The following is a 15,172-nucleotide window of genomic DNA, read 5'->3' as shown; positions in this document are numbered from 1 at the left end:
TTCTGATCACTTTTCTTCCTAGGGTTTAATTCGAGGTCATTCTTGGAATAAGATCCAAGGTTACTAGTTTACAAGGTTCCTATAAACAGACAAATACTCAGAAGCTGCAAAGCCTGGCTTGGCAGAGAAAAAAGGGCAGATGACCAATTTAGGCTAAGAGGACAACTTCCGGGGTGATTTAAAGCCTTGTCATTTGGCCAGCTGTTAAGCCACAGGCCTCAACCTGTCCATGAATAACTTGTGATGTGTTTTGGTTGCTTGGTGCTGGACATTTCAGTTGTTGATCAACAACTACTTTTGTGAACTCATGACTGAGTCCTAACACTGGATTTCCTGTTAACTTCAACCTGGGTCTTTGGAGAGACACAAATCCCTCCAAAAAGAGAAGAGTAAGGGCAGATATTATTCACATCCTGCCATAGATAATTCAGCTTTGTATACAAACCTGGAAATGGGTTAGAATTTAACCACTTCTTCAAAAAGAACGACAGGGTAACAGAATCTCATCAGTGGTTTATCCTCATGCCTTAGGAGATGACAAGAGTTGTGCTTGCTAAGTCTTTGTTAGTGAGCATGACACTATCTCAAAAACAGGATTTCTGTTAAAAACTGAACATTATTTTAAGAAAATTACAAACTGAAATGTAAGCCATATATCTAAGGAATGGAATGGAAAAATATAAATTCTATGATAAAGGAGCAGGCAGAAAAGGACCCATCATTTGTCTTCCCATTCTGATCCCTTTCCAGGAGAGCGAGCACATCTTGCGACAACAGCTCTCCACATCATCTAATTCAAGAACGCCCATCAGATGGCCAGCACGTGATAGACAACATTCCCAGGTTCTTCAGTAAGCTGAAGCCTTCTCTCTGTGGGGAATTCATTTTAAAATTCAAACTTTCCTTAAATGAATTGTAGTAAGACACTAAATGGTAAGTAGTATTTATAAGTCTGAAGAAGCTAAGTTGTACAACCTCCAACAGGAGGAGGACCAGATGCCAAGTTCAGGGTTACTTTCCTTCAGAGGACCCCCCTCCTGCCGCCGCCACCCGCCCAATGAATATTCAGGACTTGGCAAGAAATGCTAGAGGGGCAGTGCAGTTTAAACAATAAATTTGGAAAAAGTTGAGTTCGGTCCCAGTTCTGCAGTCAAATACACAGTGAGATGGAGCTTAGCTCCCTTGCAAGATCAATCACGGGCCTGCACGTTTGATCACACAAAGTACTTGGGCCTGAAGGAGACTACTGCTACTCAGGGTCCCACGAAACCACACTGAGGGTCTGGCAGGGAGAAATGCAGTGGCCATAGCTCCCCCTGGAGTGCAGGAGGAAGGGTGGAGCCGGGCAGGAAGCACGGTGATTCTGGGGCTCCTGAGAGCACTTGGAAAAAATAATTTGGAAGCTGAATTATGCAGAGTCTGAGAATGTGTATGTGAAGCATCCAGAATACCAACACAGCAATTTCAAAGAAACTCCAACAATGTGAAAACACTTGGAAAATGGTTTAATGATGTTTTACAACAGAAATGAACTGTACAGTTACAGTAAGTTTAATATATATAAAAAATTACAGCAGACAAATGCATCTACACAAAATCTACCATTTCATTCTGATTCACTGTCACCTACACAATCTCTCCCAAGCCTACAGCCCCTGCAGGCAGCCCTAGGAGGGGGAATCATCTAAAGGGCACTTTGAGAGAGACAGCACCGCTCATATTCCCCACCACCTCCTCAGGCCTCGGGAGGCATCAGCTAATTCCCCAAAATGTAAAGTTGCCTGTGTTTCAGGTTTTCAAAACCAAGAAAACGTGTCTCCCAGGGGCACAGATAACAAGGTCCAGCACGCAAGTTATCAGCTGATTCTTATAAAATATTCCTATCAGAGGGGAAATATTTGGCTAACAGGCGCTCTAGGGCAGTAAGGCTACACAATAGCCACCCAGAGCGCAGAGTTATCTAAGAGAAATGTAGAAGGACTCTAATAAACCACCTCAGAATTGTCACTGCCTCATTAAAGCTGCTGGACAATTTTGGAAAGAATCATTTACACCACATCTTAAGTTTCCACAAAGAAGAACTCAAACTCACATTTTAAAGTACATAAAACAAAAAGTTCTAGGAGGCCAAGGGGCCAATTCCCCTTGTGCCCCTCCCTTGACAACAGTGGACAAACACCCCTGAATTAATAATTAAGACAAAAAAGGAAGAAGAGAAAAAGTGAGTTAAGATATTGAAAGAGAGAAAGAAAACATCTTGAGAAAAACACGATCACTGTCTCTTTAAAAGAAAACAAAATCCCAGTTCGGAACAGCAACGAGGGATATGCAATCTAAATTGACACCAGGTGGGAGGTTATTATTGAATATTCTGTACACTCAGAACTTTTTTCATTTTCTTTTTTATTATGAACACCTAGGCAGTGAAAACTGTTATGTTAATACATACATAGACACACCCAAAACATACAAAAATACTATTATTTCAAACTACTAAGAATAGGACAGTTCAATTATTTTCATGCTATGACTTTAAGAGCATTACACTGAAACAAACAAGAAGTTAAACGACATTTTTTTTTTTTAATATCCCAGAAATATACCAAAATATACATCTAAGCTTTGGAATTACTGAGGTTAGACTAATGCAAGTGCTGGGTAATCGTACTTAATACACGAGTCTAAGGTTCTGCAGGAAAGAAATTATCTTTGGTATCTGCATCAGGCTAATATTATTAACATTTGGATTTTGCTTTGGGATAGAGCTTGTATGACCCAAGAACCAAGTACCCCCCTCCCCCAATCAACTGAGATTAAAAAGATCCATGTAAAAAGTTCCTTCATTTGCAATCCCCCCACCCCCCAAGTTAAAAAGTCACAGGCATCTACCTAGCACAAAAGGTTGTGAAGTACAATGCATAGTTGCACAGTGGTGCTGCAAAAAGGAAACAAAACTACAATAAAGAGAAATGAAAAGCTTGATCATCTTTCTGCATGTTTTCTCGCAAACAGGACAGCCACTTCCAAGCAGTTCCAGTACAGGAAAAGAGAAAAAAGGCTCAGAAGGGCACCTTGGCGTGCATTCGCCCAGCCCCAGAGGTTAAAGCACCCAGCAGAGCAGCCAATCGTGCGCCAGTGTCTTCAACGTCCCCCACTCTGTGGAGTCCTCGGGCCAGTCCAGCAGCAGCTCCCACCCTCCCTAGGCCCTGTGCTAAGTCCCCATAGTGACCCTGGTTGGTGTAGGGTGGCTGATGGTGGTGATGAGGTTTTTTGACTTTTGTTTTGGAAAATCTGAACTGCCAATTTGTTTCAGGGCATGCTCACAAGTTTGTGAGGGCCAAAGCTACGGGCATGTACCTGTGCTGGACCCTGGAAGGTGGAAAACAGCTTGCCTGCCCTTTCTGATCCGGTCAGAGGGTCCTCCCGCCCCACCTGCCGTGGCCTCACTCTTCTAAGTGCCAGGACACCACAGACTGGACTGATGCTGAAGACTTCCCTTTTCTTTGGTTCTTTTGTTTGTTTTGAGTTTATACAATCATTAAGAAATCTTTGGTTTTGGCTGGAAATTTAAAAAACAAAACAAAACAAAACAAAACAAAGAAACCACCCTCCCCTGGCTTATAGCAGCAGTATCATGACCTGGCTAAGCTTTTTGTCAGCATTAGGGGTGGGAATTGAAGGTTGGGAACTACATTCAAAGAAAAGGTGAAAGGGCTGGGGATGCAGCTTCTAGAGAGCCCATTGGATATAAGATTGTCAAATAATAATAATATTAATAATAATAAACTTAAATATTTGGATATTTTTGGTCATGTCAAAGGAAAAAAAGTGAAATGTGTATGCAGCAGTCAGCTTAAAGGAGCCTTTGGTGTCTTCCCTTCTACCCAAAGTCCTGAAGAGAAACAGAACCCTGAGGCCTCAGAGGAGAAGGTGTTGGCCTCTACCCCACCAAGGAAAAGGCAAGTACAGAAGTTGGTGTGTGGCCAGCTGTCAGAAACACAGGGTGGGTTAGGGGTGTGGATAGCTGGCCAGCCCCTAAAGGCAGGGTGGCAGGGAAAGTAGATGTTAAGAGACCTGTGAAGACCCCTTGCAACAAAAAGGAATAGAAGATTGCAATTTGCCCTCAGTTTGCAGTAGCTTTTAAGCAGCAACATTCAGAGGCTTTAGGGGGTCCCACCCTAGGCTACAGGTCCCATGATGCTATAGGCCAGAGTTTAACATGACTGAGAGGAGGGAGGGCAGACTTGGCAACTCTGTAGGGTTTCGAGAAAGTTAAAGCAAGTCACTCGGTCACGAGTTAGAAATGAGGTATACAACAGCTCCTGGACTTCTGGTGGGTAGAACAGCCCACGCTTACTCACCTAGCCTTCACTACTACCACAGATGAGGGGATGGAAGTACAGACTAATGTGGGAGGAGAGCGTTTCCTGTGGAGTGAGACCTCCTGCGGACTGAGCAATGCACACGTGCCCATGCATGCAGAGGTAAGAAGCTGGAAGTCTTTCTTTCCCCGACCTGACCTTAGGGAAGATACACTATTTATGTTGTCAAAAACCAATGTTATAATATGATTGCAAAATCTTAGGCTCCCTGCACCAACCTGTTCCATGTTCTCCAACTGTTTCCAGTTTTAAACTTATTCAGGCTGGCACTAGTCCATTCTGCTCTTACAAAGTGTGTGCCTTCTGCAGACTCATGCAGGAATGGAACCAAGGACATGGCATCCCCGACTGCCTACAACTACAGTCTTTTGTAGCAGACACTGTCATTTTAGCTTCTGAAAGTGCATTTCATTTCTTCCTATGCTTTTAGACCATGAGACTCATTAAGGCTGGGTGGGAGCACCAAGTATTTTCTCTACTTGGCTCTGTCCTTTATCATTTGAAAGAGATCCCAATCTTAAGAAACTCTAGTGTGTGGACGTCTCATTTTATACACAGCGCTGTATCCAGCTGTCTGCCTGCAGACTTTGGGATAGAATGTTTGAGAACTCAATGCCACAGTCAATTTATGAAAGACGCCGTAAGCTGCTCTTGTGAGGAGGCTGTGGCTAACTTACACAAAGATGAACGAAGTGCACAAAGAACATGGGGAAACTTTGCAGCAGTCCTCAATGTTTTTTTTACAGTAAATTAGTTTCGGGGTCTTAACTTTTTGACAGTGTCCTGGGTTTAAACCAGAAGGTGGCCCTGCGTGGTGGAGCCCTGTGCAGGGTGGGCAGATACAGGGACACAGAAACAATCATAAATCACATCTTCTCTCCCAGGCCCAAGCGACCTTTGTTTCTGTGCTCAAAGCGGTGTTCCACTACACACACCTTATTTTCCCAGAACTTCTGTTTCAAGTGCTCTAATCTTCAACATCCCTATTACCTACTTATAAACCTATCTAGCACTTTGAAAAGTCATACAATATTAATACCACCTTTACATAATGTCAGAACAGTAAGATTATTAGCAAAGCTTTCATGAAGTTCTGCAACCTGATCATTTTTGATGCAATATTCAGACAGCGATATATTTCTTTACCCTCTCTCCCTTTCTGTGTCCTACCAATAGTACACCAAAACAATGAACTACTTGACTCCCTAGAGCCCGTATATAAAAACATTTTGGAACAAAACATTTACAGGAGAGTAAGGGAAGATCTTTCGGTTTTCCACATAATCCTGTTCTTGAAAATTCTTATCTTTTACAGGAGACAGGTGGAGATACCACATGTAAATATTGTCTGAACTCATATAGGCTGTACTGGTTCTATTTAAAAGTATTAGATAAAGGGAAATGATGAAAAAATTCTACCCCTATCTTTTGCCCTCCCCAAATTTCTCAGCAATTCCAAGAACATCACTGCTACACTGAGCAACGATCCATCTTTACAGAGCCAGCAGAGCAAAACAAAATAAATCTCTTTTCCAAAGCCAGGACAACCAAGGAGACTTCCTTCAAAAAGCAGGGGACTGGGAAAAGGGGAAAAGGGAAGGAAAGAGATAAAGTAAAGCTTTTCCAAATTTTGGCTTTTTGCTCCTATTCCCTCTGCCTGTTTTGAAAACTTAAGGATAAGCAATGACATTAGCAGTGTCTTTGGTATCTAAACCAAATCCCACTTAAGTTCTGTGAGATCATTTATTTAAAAAAATAGCCTTTCTGGAGATACAGTCTATATTGAAACTCAGGGAGCCAAGAAAGTCTGTCCCAGAGTATGGGCAGAAAGGCCTTGTAATTTTTTCTAAGCCAGCATCATTTCTCATTCACGTTCCCACCAAGAATAATTCTCTCCTCAATCCCACCAACCAATCCTTAAGGGCCACACTTTATATCACAGGGGTGAGGTGGGCAGGTTAGCTTTCAACTTCTTGGTTTGCTTTTTATCCTGTTTGTGTTTTTGGTCTAGATAGAACTAGCCTTGGTATGAGAAAAGTAAGTTTTTAAAATGTTGTGTTATTAGCACAACATTCAGTAACTTGACAAGAGGGCAACACAAAGAACCTGTTTCACTTTAACTTTCTTAGATTTAAGACACATCAATCACTCACCTCTTGTCTCCAAATTAATTGGTGCATGTCTATTTCTGCCTCTATTTCTCAACTGCACATCCAGGCATTCACACATTCATCCTTTGCCTATGCTTTTGCTATGTACAGAGGTATGAATCATTAAGAGAGGTTGGCAGGGTCTGGGGGGCATGGGCAACCATAGGAAGGGATGTAAATGCACCCTCTGGGTCCCTGAACCTACTGGACACCCCATATGTTATCTGCATGCCACCACACACCGCTGCAGATCAGACCACAGAGAGGCCAAAGCCAATCACAGGGAAAATCAAGTTTCCTTTGGCAAGACAGATACAAGGAAACACACACACACACACACGAGCAACGTTTTCCTTCTAACATAATCAGCTTCTCCTCTTCCCCCACCCAACCCTCCCTAACCCTATAAATTGTAACCTATAAACAGGATCCCAAATACATACAGCATCAATCATGTTTATCGATCATAATAAACATTAGTTCGACTAAATGCTACAGCTAGAATTATTTCCACTATTTATAAAGTTTTTTCTTTTATTTGTTTGGTTTTTAGTTTAAAACCAGTTTTGCAACAATGCTAAGCTATTCTGAGGTATTTTATGAAGGTGCCAGAAGCTAGCTGTTACCCAAATTAAGGTACCACCATTCAACGAGAAAAAGAAGGGAAGGAAAGGAGATCCAGATGACATAATCAACAAAATTCACTCACATTTACTGCTTTTAGCTAAGGCCAAGAGTACAAGGGCCAAAACAAGGAACAACTTAATGAATAAGGTTAGAAGAAAACTACAAAAAAAAAAATTTTTTTTTTAAAGCTACAGTTCACAAACCATATAGAAAACCGGGTACAAACTAGAAGACTCTGAGAAAAAATATATTCCCTGCCCTCCCAGTGGAATCCTTTCAAATACTTTACTGGAAATCTCAGGGGTGTCCTATTTATATTTAATCTCTTTGGATTAAGAAATGGATGACTGGCCTTTATGATGAAAGCAACTTATTTATCCTATTCCTATCCAAGTTTACATTTGTATTGTGTACACCATCCATGCAAACCTATGTAATAGCTGATCTTAGTTATTCTTCTTACAGAAATAGCAAAGAAGGATTTTTCCCTTCACTTCTCGAAAGGGAAGTTTGTAAACGCTGAGAAAGATTTACCATTTTGTCATCCTCAAAATGTTGTAAAACTGAAAATGACATCAAATAGCCAGGACTATGAACAGCATCACACATTAAATGCTTTCCACATACATATAAAAGCAAACTCATATCAGTTATGAGCAAATTAACCCATCAATTCTTGTCTACTTTGGAAAATTTTAAATTTTGCATCCTTAGTATTTTTCTCCCATTAGTATTAATCATCTTTTAATGTTTTCAACTCTAATAAACAAACTTTAAGCTCATCAAGTTTAGATGCTGATTAATGAGAAAATATTTGGCCAAGCTCTCCAAATGAATTATTGCTGGGGCCCTTCCTCAAACTGCAGACTGGTCTTCGGAAGAGCCCCCAGGAGCCAGGCCAGAGCCACCTGTCAGGGTGATTCCCTGCCTCCTCCTTGTTACCACACCCTACACTCAGTGATGGGGGAAGTCAGTGATACTACTGACTTCTCCCTGGCAGGGCTTCTCCTTTCTTGGGAAGAAACAAAAGCAAGAGGCTTTTCCTCTGTCTTCCTGTCTCAATGACCTTATCTTGTTTCTTGGTCAAGAATGTTTTGTGAGGATGACCTGGTTTGGGAACAGCTTTAGACTAAGAATAGAGAGTTCTATAAGCCAAGCGTTTATTCTACACTAATTGAAATGTATAATATCAGGATTTATCACTTTAAAAATTGACATGAGGACGGGCGCGGTGGCTCACACCTGTTATCCCAGCACTTTGGGAGGCCGAGGTGGGCGGATCACCTGAGGTCAGGAATTCAAAACCAGCCTGGCCAACATGGTGAAACCCTGTCTCTACTAAAAATACAAAAATTAGCCAGGTGTGGTGGTGGGCGCCTGTAATCCCAGCTACCTGGGAGGCTGAGGCAGGAGAATCGCTTGAACCCAGGAGGCAGAGGTTGCAGTGAGCCAAGATTGTGCCATTGCACTCCAGCCTAGGCAACAAAGACCTCCCCCACCCGAAACAAAATTGACATGAATTCCCCATATTTGCCAATGTATCGGATTTTTCCAGCAAGTTAAAAAGAAAATTTTTTAATGTTAAAGATTGGGCTGAATTTAAATATTGTGTCAAGCAAATATCTGTGCTTCTGGATAATACAGACAAGGTTTCCCTTATCTTCCCAAATAAATGAGGGATAATGGAAGAAAATAACATTAAAGAGGTATAGTTGTGCTTTTTTCCCCCAACAATGAATGAGAGATGTACAACAAATTGGCAAGATGATCTCACTAAGAATCTTTAATCTTATCTTCCCTTTTTTAAACAAAAAAGATTTATTTCTTACAGTGCTAGCATTAAGTATAAATAGGTATGATTCTGCACAAAATGAAAGTTGGATTCCTTTGGTTCCATTTCTTGGGTAACAAGTTGAATAAATTGGGATAGTATTGATCTTTCTGATAACAAATAAAAGGACATGTGAATTATATCAGTTAATGGATATACACAATGTTTTTCTTAATTCTAAAATGCTGCCTATAGAACTTCAGAAACACAAATACAGCACTCAACTTATTTTTTCTTAGAACAACATAGTAATATTGTTCCTGTGAGAAGCCCTTTTTTAGGTCTTTCTGCTCTGTTATTCAGATGTATACAAGGTATAAATAAAGTTTATGACCAAATTGCACCACTTGTGATAAGCAGGATTCACACAATTACATTCACCACTCCTTAGGGAGGACCCATTACCATGGGCATATATAGGATTCACTATAAATGCATTTAGAATAGTCTTTGGCTTAGTATGTGCTAACCAAATTCAGAAATATAAAATAAAATTTGCATAACCATTAAGGGGGAAAAAAGGATAATACAATGAATTGTGATGACCTATCTGGCCTTTCTTCTTTGAAATGCAGAAACTCCACCAAACACCTCTTTTTGGTCAAATGGTCCCTGGCCCCCTTTAGTTTCCAGGTTCTCCCATATAAGGTGGCTAAAAGTTAAGTTTGAGTACCTTAGCTCAGAAGAGAGTTCATCAATTCAAAATGCATTTCTTGAGATGATAAAAAGATATACATGTAAAGTAAAAAATGACTAAGGTGTTCATGAAGCAATATAAGTAAAGTATCTAGGGATGATGGATAGGGAGTTGATTTTAAATTAAACAACCACCAAAAAGCTGTATTAGTGTTTCGTGAGTACATATGTAAATGTACCTTTCATTTCACAACTTATTTTTAAATAAGTAAAAAAAGAGAAAAAATTTTATTTTTATCTAAAGATTTATCTTTGCCTGAAGATTATTTCTTCTTTTAAACAGATTTTCTATGCTGGTCTACCCTCATCAAGTGCTTCACATAAAAAAGGCAGAATCCCCTTATCCCAAATTGAGTAGAAAATATAGACAGGGTAGGGAATAAAAGACCCTTGTATTGACATTTAAAGCTTAGTATCTTTTCTAATATTAAAGTCTGTTGGTGAGTTTTATTTGGGAAAGGGATCATTTTCTAAACCATACGTGAGGGAAAAGAAAAAACACCCGAACAGTCTTTCCTTGCCCTTTGTCTTACCTCACTGAGCTTGAGTCCCTTGGGACTCCATACTTCCTTTGGTAGCAATTTTGAGAAATTAATGCTGTAACTTCTAATCCAGTATAGTGGGTATCAGCATTTCCCTCCCTGAATCCTTCCGTCTAAGTTTCACCACTCCCAAGGGAGGGACTCATTACTATGGGCAGCTAGAGCATTACTGATAGCCCTAAAATCATTTGCACAGACTAAAGGTAGAGATGTCAAGTCAGGATAGAAGATTACATTTAACTACAACAGAGAAAAAGTGAATGGAGAGGAGAGAAATTAGTAATTGACATTGTCATTCTATTTACACACCAACCTAATAAACTAGTTAAACATCAAGTTAATGTCTGCCCAGAGGATATTACAATTTACCAACATAAAAGATTAAAAACAAGCAGCAACTTTTATATAAAATTAATAAAGACAAATGAAAAAGAAATTGTCAGTAGCATCTATCTCCTCGATGTGTCTGAACTGCACGTTATCAACTAGTCCATTAGTACAGCAGCTTGCTAAAAATTGACTTTGGTTCAAGCTTAGTTAAAAAACAAAACAAAACATAAAAAAACACACCACACAAAAAGGGTGAATGGACATTTGTTAGTTTCCCTGCTTGCAGTTCACTGATTTTGGAAGGATTTTAGGGAAGGTGAAGGGTAAGAGGAGGAAATTTAGGGGTGGTAATTAAATATTTGTGAAATAAAACAAGATAGAAAAAAACTAAAACAAAAATTTAAAAGGGGACTAAAATGTTTCTGACCTTTTAACAGACTGTCTCCCACTTGAATCACACACAAAAGTACACAATGTGTCTGTATTTACTGCCTTTCTGGACAATGGTAAAGAGAGACAAGTACACAGAATCCAAGCTCCCTTGTGGACACAAACAAAAGCAATCGGAATAAAAATCACCTGTAAGTTCTCTCTACATCCCCAGCTCGAAAGGGAGAAAAAGTGCAGTCTTGGGACCACCAGAGATTTAAGCAAGCACCCACAGCCACCAAATGGGAACCTTTAACTCCAATAAGAAGGGGAACTTAGATGAGCTGCACTGCAGTGATCCAGTTTTGGAATATTTTTTGGTAAAGATGGCATAGTAACAGTACATTGACAAAAGGGGAATTTAATCTCCAAGTTATCCTTATTCCTCTTCATCCACTTTCACAAGCTCTTCCTTTTCAATGGGCTCATTTATATAGTCTAGAAACACCCTGAAAATAATTACAGGAGCTAATTACTTTCTACATTGAGTAAAGAGATGTGTATTGCCATTCAGACCTACCTAGCAGGAGCATCATGAACAAACCAAGGAGACACTTAAGGTGTGTGCAAAGTTCCTGCTCAAAGTCCTTCTTCAAAGGTTCTACAGATCCCAGCCCGGCTAATAAGTGCCTCCTTTAGTCAGAGAACCAAGAAAAATCTCAGGGTTAGAGGAATTTATAAGCCATCCAGTAGAAAGGAAGTCTGTGGCTCTCTAGAGGAAAAGGTGGTAACCTTACACTCTTCTCATCATACCTCTTTTGTATATATTATCAATGGAAAATAGTCTAGTAGAATTCCTTTAGAAAATAAAAAAAGGGAAAAGTTTCCCAATTTCAATAAGTCAGTTTTTTTTCTTTGCCAAGTTAAAGTTTGGATGAAAAACTTCCACAAAATGGAACAAACAAACAAACACACCAACAGTAGGAGCATTTTTCAGGAGATAAGAAATCAGGAGAACCACCAAGTCAGGTGTCTGCAGTAGTCTTTGCTCTTCGGAACCAAATCCTGCCCTGCAACATGTACAGCTGTTCCCAATGAAAGTAGCAGAAAGCAGCACTGTTGCACCACAGGATCTGGGCCTCAGGGTCATTCAATGATTTGGGGGTGAGTGAGAGCTACAGTTCAGCAGGAATTCCTTCCTACACAAAAGTGCTCCAAAGGCACCACCTGATATGGGGAGGGGAAGGGGCGTGTGTGGAATGGGAGTGTTTGCACACACTGCCTTCAGCTTCTGCACCAAGCCTCTTGCATAAGTGGCAAAAGAAAATAATTTTCTAGCACCTCTGTAAGAGTCATCAAGGATAAGGAAACCAGCAAGAACATTCCCCGCAGTTAAGAACAGAAGTCTCCCCTCACCCCAAAACCCTCCCTCCCCACAGTGTGGGAGCTCACTGAAATAGGATCCAGGAGCAAGAGATAATAAACATGTCCAAACTATATATATATATATATATATATATAAAACAATAACAACAACAACAATAATAATAGAGATACAGTAATACAGGCCTGCCTAAATTGTACCAGTTAAGAAAGGAACCCCCAACACAATTGATACGATTATAAACACCTTGTTATGACTTAATGGCCTGTACAACAGACCCATAAAAATGATTTTTTTTTTTTAAGAAAAAAAGAAATTTAGACAAACAAGAAATCCCCTTCCTATATTGGAATTGGTAACCCACCTTAACTTGTCATCATGACTGCTGGAAATGATAAGTAGTCCTTTCACTTATTTTTGTTTGTTTTTGATTTTTTGTTTCTTTTTTTTTTTTTAATTTTTGGTTAGAAAGTTCTCCAATCCATGAAGCAATCCTGAAAAGACAGTGTTTTATTACAAAATTAGGCAAATGTCCCGTCTCCATCCTTTCTTTCTTTTTCTGGTGTGTGTGTGTGTGTGTGTGTGTGTGTGTGTGTGTGTGTGGTGTGTGGTTTTTTTTTTTCTCCCTTCTCTCCTTTGCCCTCACAACACGGCGAGAGGAAGCCAATCACATTTTTCAGTTTATTAACCTGGCTGGCAGTCCAATCACACTGCAGAGTGAAAAAGGCTTCTGGCAGCCCAGCTCCGCCCAGCTCACTGTGCCTTGGAGGCGGTGGTGGTGGTGGATGCAGCCCCGCTGGCAGAGGCCACTGTGAAGAGAGAGTTCTGGATGGATTCAGCAGAGGTGGAGGTGGCATGAAGGCTGGCTACAGGTGCAGAGTTCCCTGCAGAGGCTGCGGCGGCAGAGACCAAGCTAACAGGGTTGCTGGTGAGCAGAGAGAGGTTCTGAGGGTTCAGGAACAGAGGGGCAGTCACGATGTTGGGGGCTCCTCCCGCATTGGCAAATACCAGGTTCCCAGTTGCATCGAGTGATGTTATTGGAAGAGAGCCACCAGAAGCAAGAGCTACAGACAAAAACCCCCAAAACAGGCAGAAATGAGAACATTAACATCATCCTGGAGAAGCCAAATAACACACCAAAAGTCTATCATTTTCCTACAACTCACTGGGAAAAAGTGTAGCCCTTTTTCCTCAAACGCAGTGCTATACTGATACCAATTGTAGTTTATTTATAATTTTGAAGAGCCTGAAAGACTGAAATGTCTAATTTAATGGGCACGAGCAGGGGCAGAAGACAGTTAATAACTGTCTAATGAATTACAGTCATGTTTCTGTCTTGAAATCACCAGTTTATTTCATTTACCTAGACATATTTGATAAATCCAATAATTTTGTCTTTAATGAAGACTGCCGATTTTAAACTACCTCTGTTCAAAAGACAAACTAGCTAAAGTGATTAAAACATTAACAATAGGAGGTGAGTGGTGGGCCTGCCTCCTGTTAGATCAGTGGTGGCATTAGATTCTCATAGAGCAAAGTCGGAGGTGGAAACGGTGCCATCCAGAAACCACCCCACCGCACTGTGGCTGTGGAAAAATTGTCTTCCACAAAACCTGTCCCTGGTGCCAAAACGGTTGGGGACCACTGCTCTATATTACGATACACAAGATGAAAACCATCTTGAAAAAGGCTTTAGTTCTAAAATAAATTATGTATCACCAAATAAAGTAAAAGGTATAATTAATTTCTCACTTCCTGAGGCTAAACATTTGATTTCTATGACTTGTGCAAAGGAGAATGATGAATCTAATATAGCAGGAAATCAGACATAATGATGTAGGTGGCCACATGTGGGTGATCTAAGGCTAGGATGTGCTTTAATGGGCGAGAAATTTTCTATGATGCTGTTGCTTCCCCCAAAGAAGACATCATCAACATTTTATTTAAAATAATTGAGACTCTCATTTAATATCTCAACCTGTTGTCTGGCAACATTCCTAAATCTCCCTACCCATATAACCTCACTCCTACATGTAGATTTGAGGGATTTTCTGACGGCATTACACATTTGGTTGATTTCTTACATAAAATATAGCTGAAGGGAATGCCTCTGACTTTGGCCTTGTTCATACAAACGGTACAGAACAGTGAGACTTAGTGCAGCTTGAAGTTTTTCTGAGATTCCAAACTTAGGGTCATAGACCAGTTCCAGATCTTTTCAGAGTATCAATCATGCCCTGGGGAAGACATTTTGCCTTTGTAGGATCCCCACAGCACAGAAACATTCAATAAAGCAGAAGAAAAAGTGATTTATTACAAATTCTATTGCAAAAAAAAAAAAAAATTACTATATAAAAAAAGCTTTAGAGCTAACCAATTCAGGTATGATTTAGTCAGTCAGAAAGTCAATATAATGTAAGGTAATCTAGGCCATGGTGTGGTTTTGTCTGTAATTGTCTAGTACACTGTCAGAGACATCACCTGTGAAATATTAATCTTAATTTAGGTTGGCGAATAGCTATTTTTGGCCCTGAGAACTCTCATTTACGCACAAACCACGGTTTGTTTTTTTTTTTTTTAAAGAAACAGGGTCTCACTGTGTTGCCCAAGCTGGGGTGCAATGGTTATTCACAGGCATGATCATAGCACACTGCAGTCTTGAACTCATGGCCTGAAGTGATCCCCCTGCCTCAGCCTCTCATCAAAACTATTTAATTTTAAGAAAAAAAATTCTAAGTCATTAGTGATGTCTCTCAGATTGTCTCCCTGAATCACATAACAGTAAACATTTTTAGACAGAAAGCTTAGGTACTAAACAAGCGGAACCTTTCACTATATGGAATGAATATTGCCCTGGGTAA

At 40.2% G+C, this 15,172-nt stretch overlaps 1 protein-coding gene across 5 annotated transcripts in view; it reads right to left on the bottom strand.

Moving 5' to 3' along the window:
- Positions 1–1,484: 1,484 nt before the first annotated feature.
- Positions 1,485–15,172, bottom strand: part of POU2F1 (POU class 2 homeobox 1) — a 204,459-nt gene continuing 190,771 nt past the window's right edge. For 4 of the 5 annotated variants that reach the window (XM_010371799.2, XM_030936357.1, XM_030936356.1 and 1 more), the window contains one exon: positions 1,485–13,375. In XM_010371799.2, coding sequence (XP_010370101.1) covers positions 13,065–13,375 — 311 coding nt within the window. In that variant the 3' untranslated portion in view covers positions 1,485–13,064. The remainder of the gene's footprint in view (positions 13,376–15,172) is intronic. The other variant, XM_030936354.1, reaches the window with a different exon arrangement.

The sequence above is a fragment of the Rhinopithecus roxellana genome, chromosome 8 (assembly GCF_007565055.1).
Source record: "Rhinopithecus roxellana isolate Shanxi Qingling chromosome 8, ASM756505v1, whole genome shotgun sequence".
NCBI lineage: Eukaryota > Metazoa > Chordata > Mammalia > Primates > Cercopithecidae > Rhinopithecus > Rhinopithecus roxellana.
Note: the sequence above shows the minus strand (reverse complement) of the source record. Positions and strands in the feature narration are given on the sequence as shown.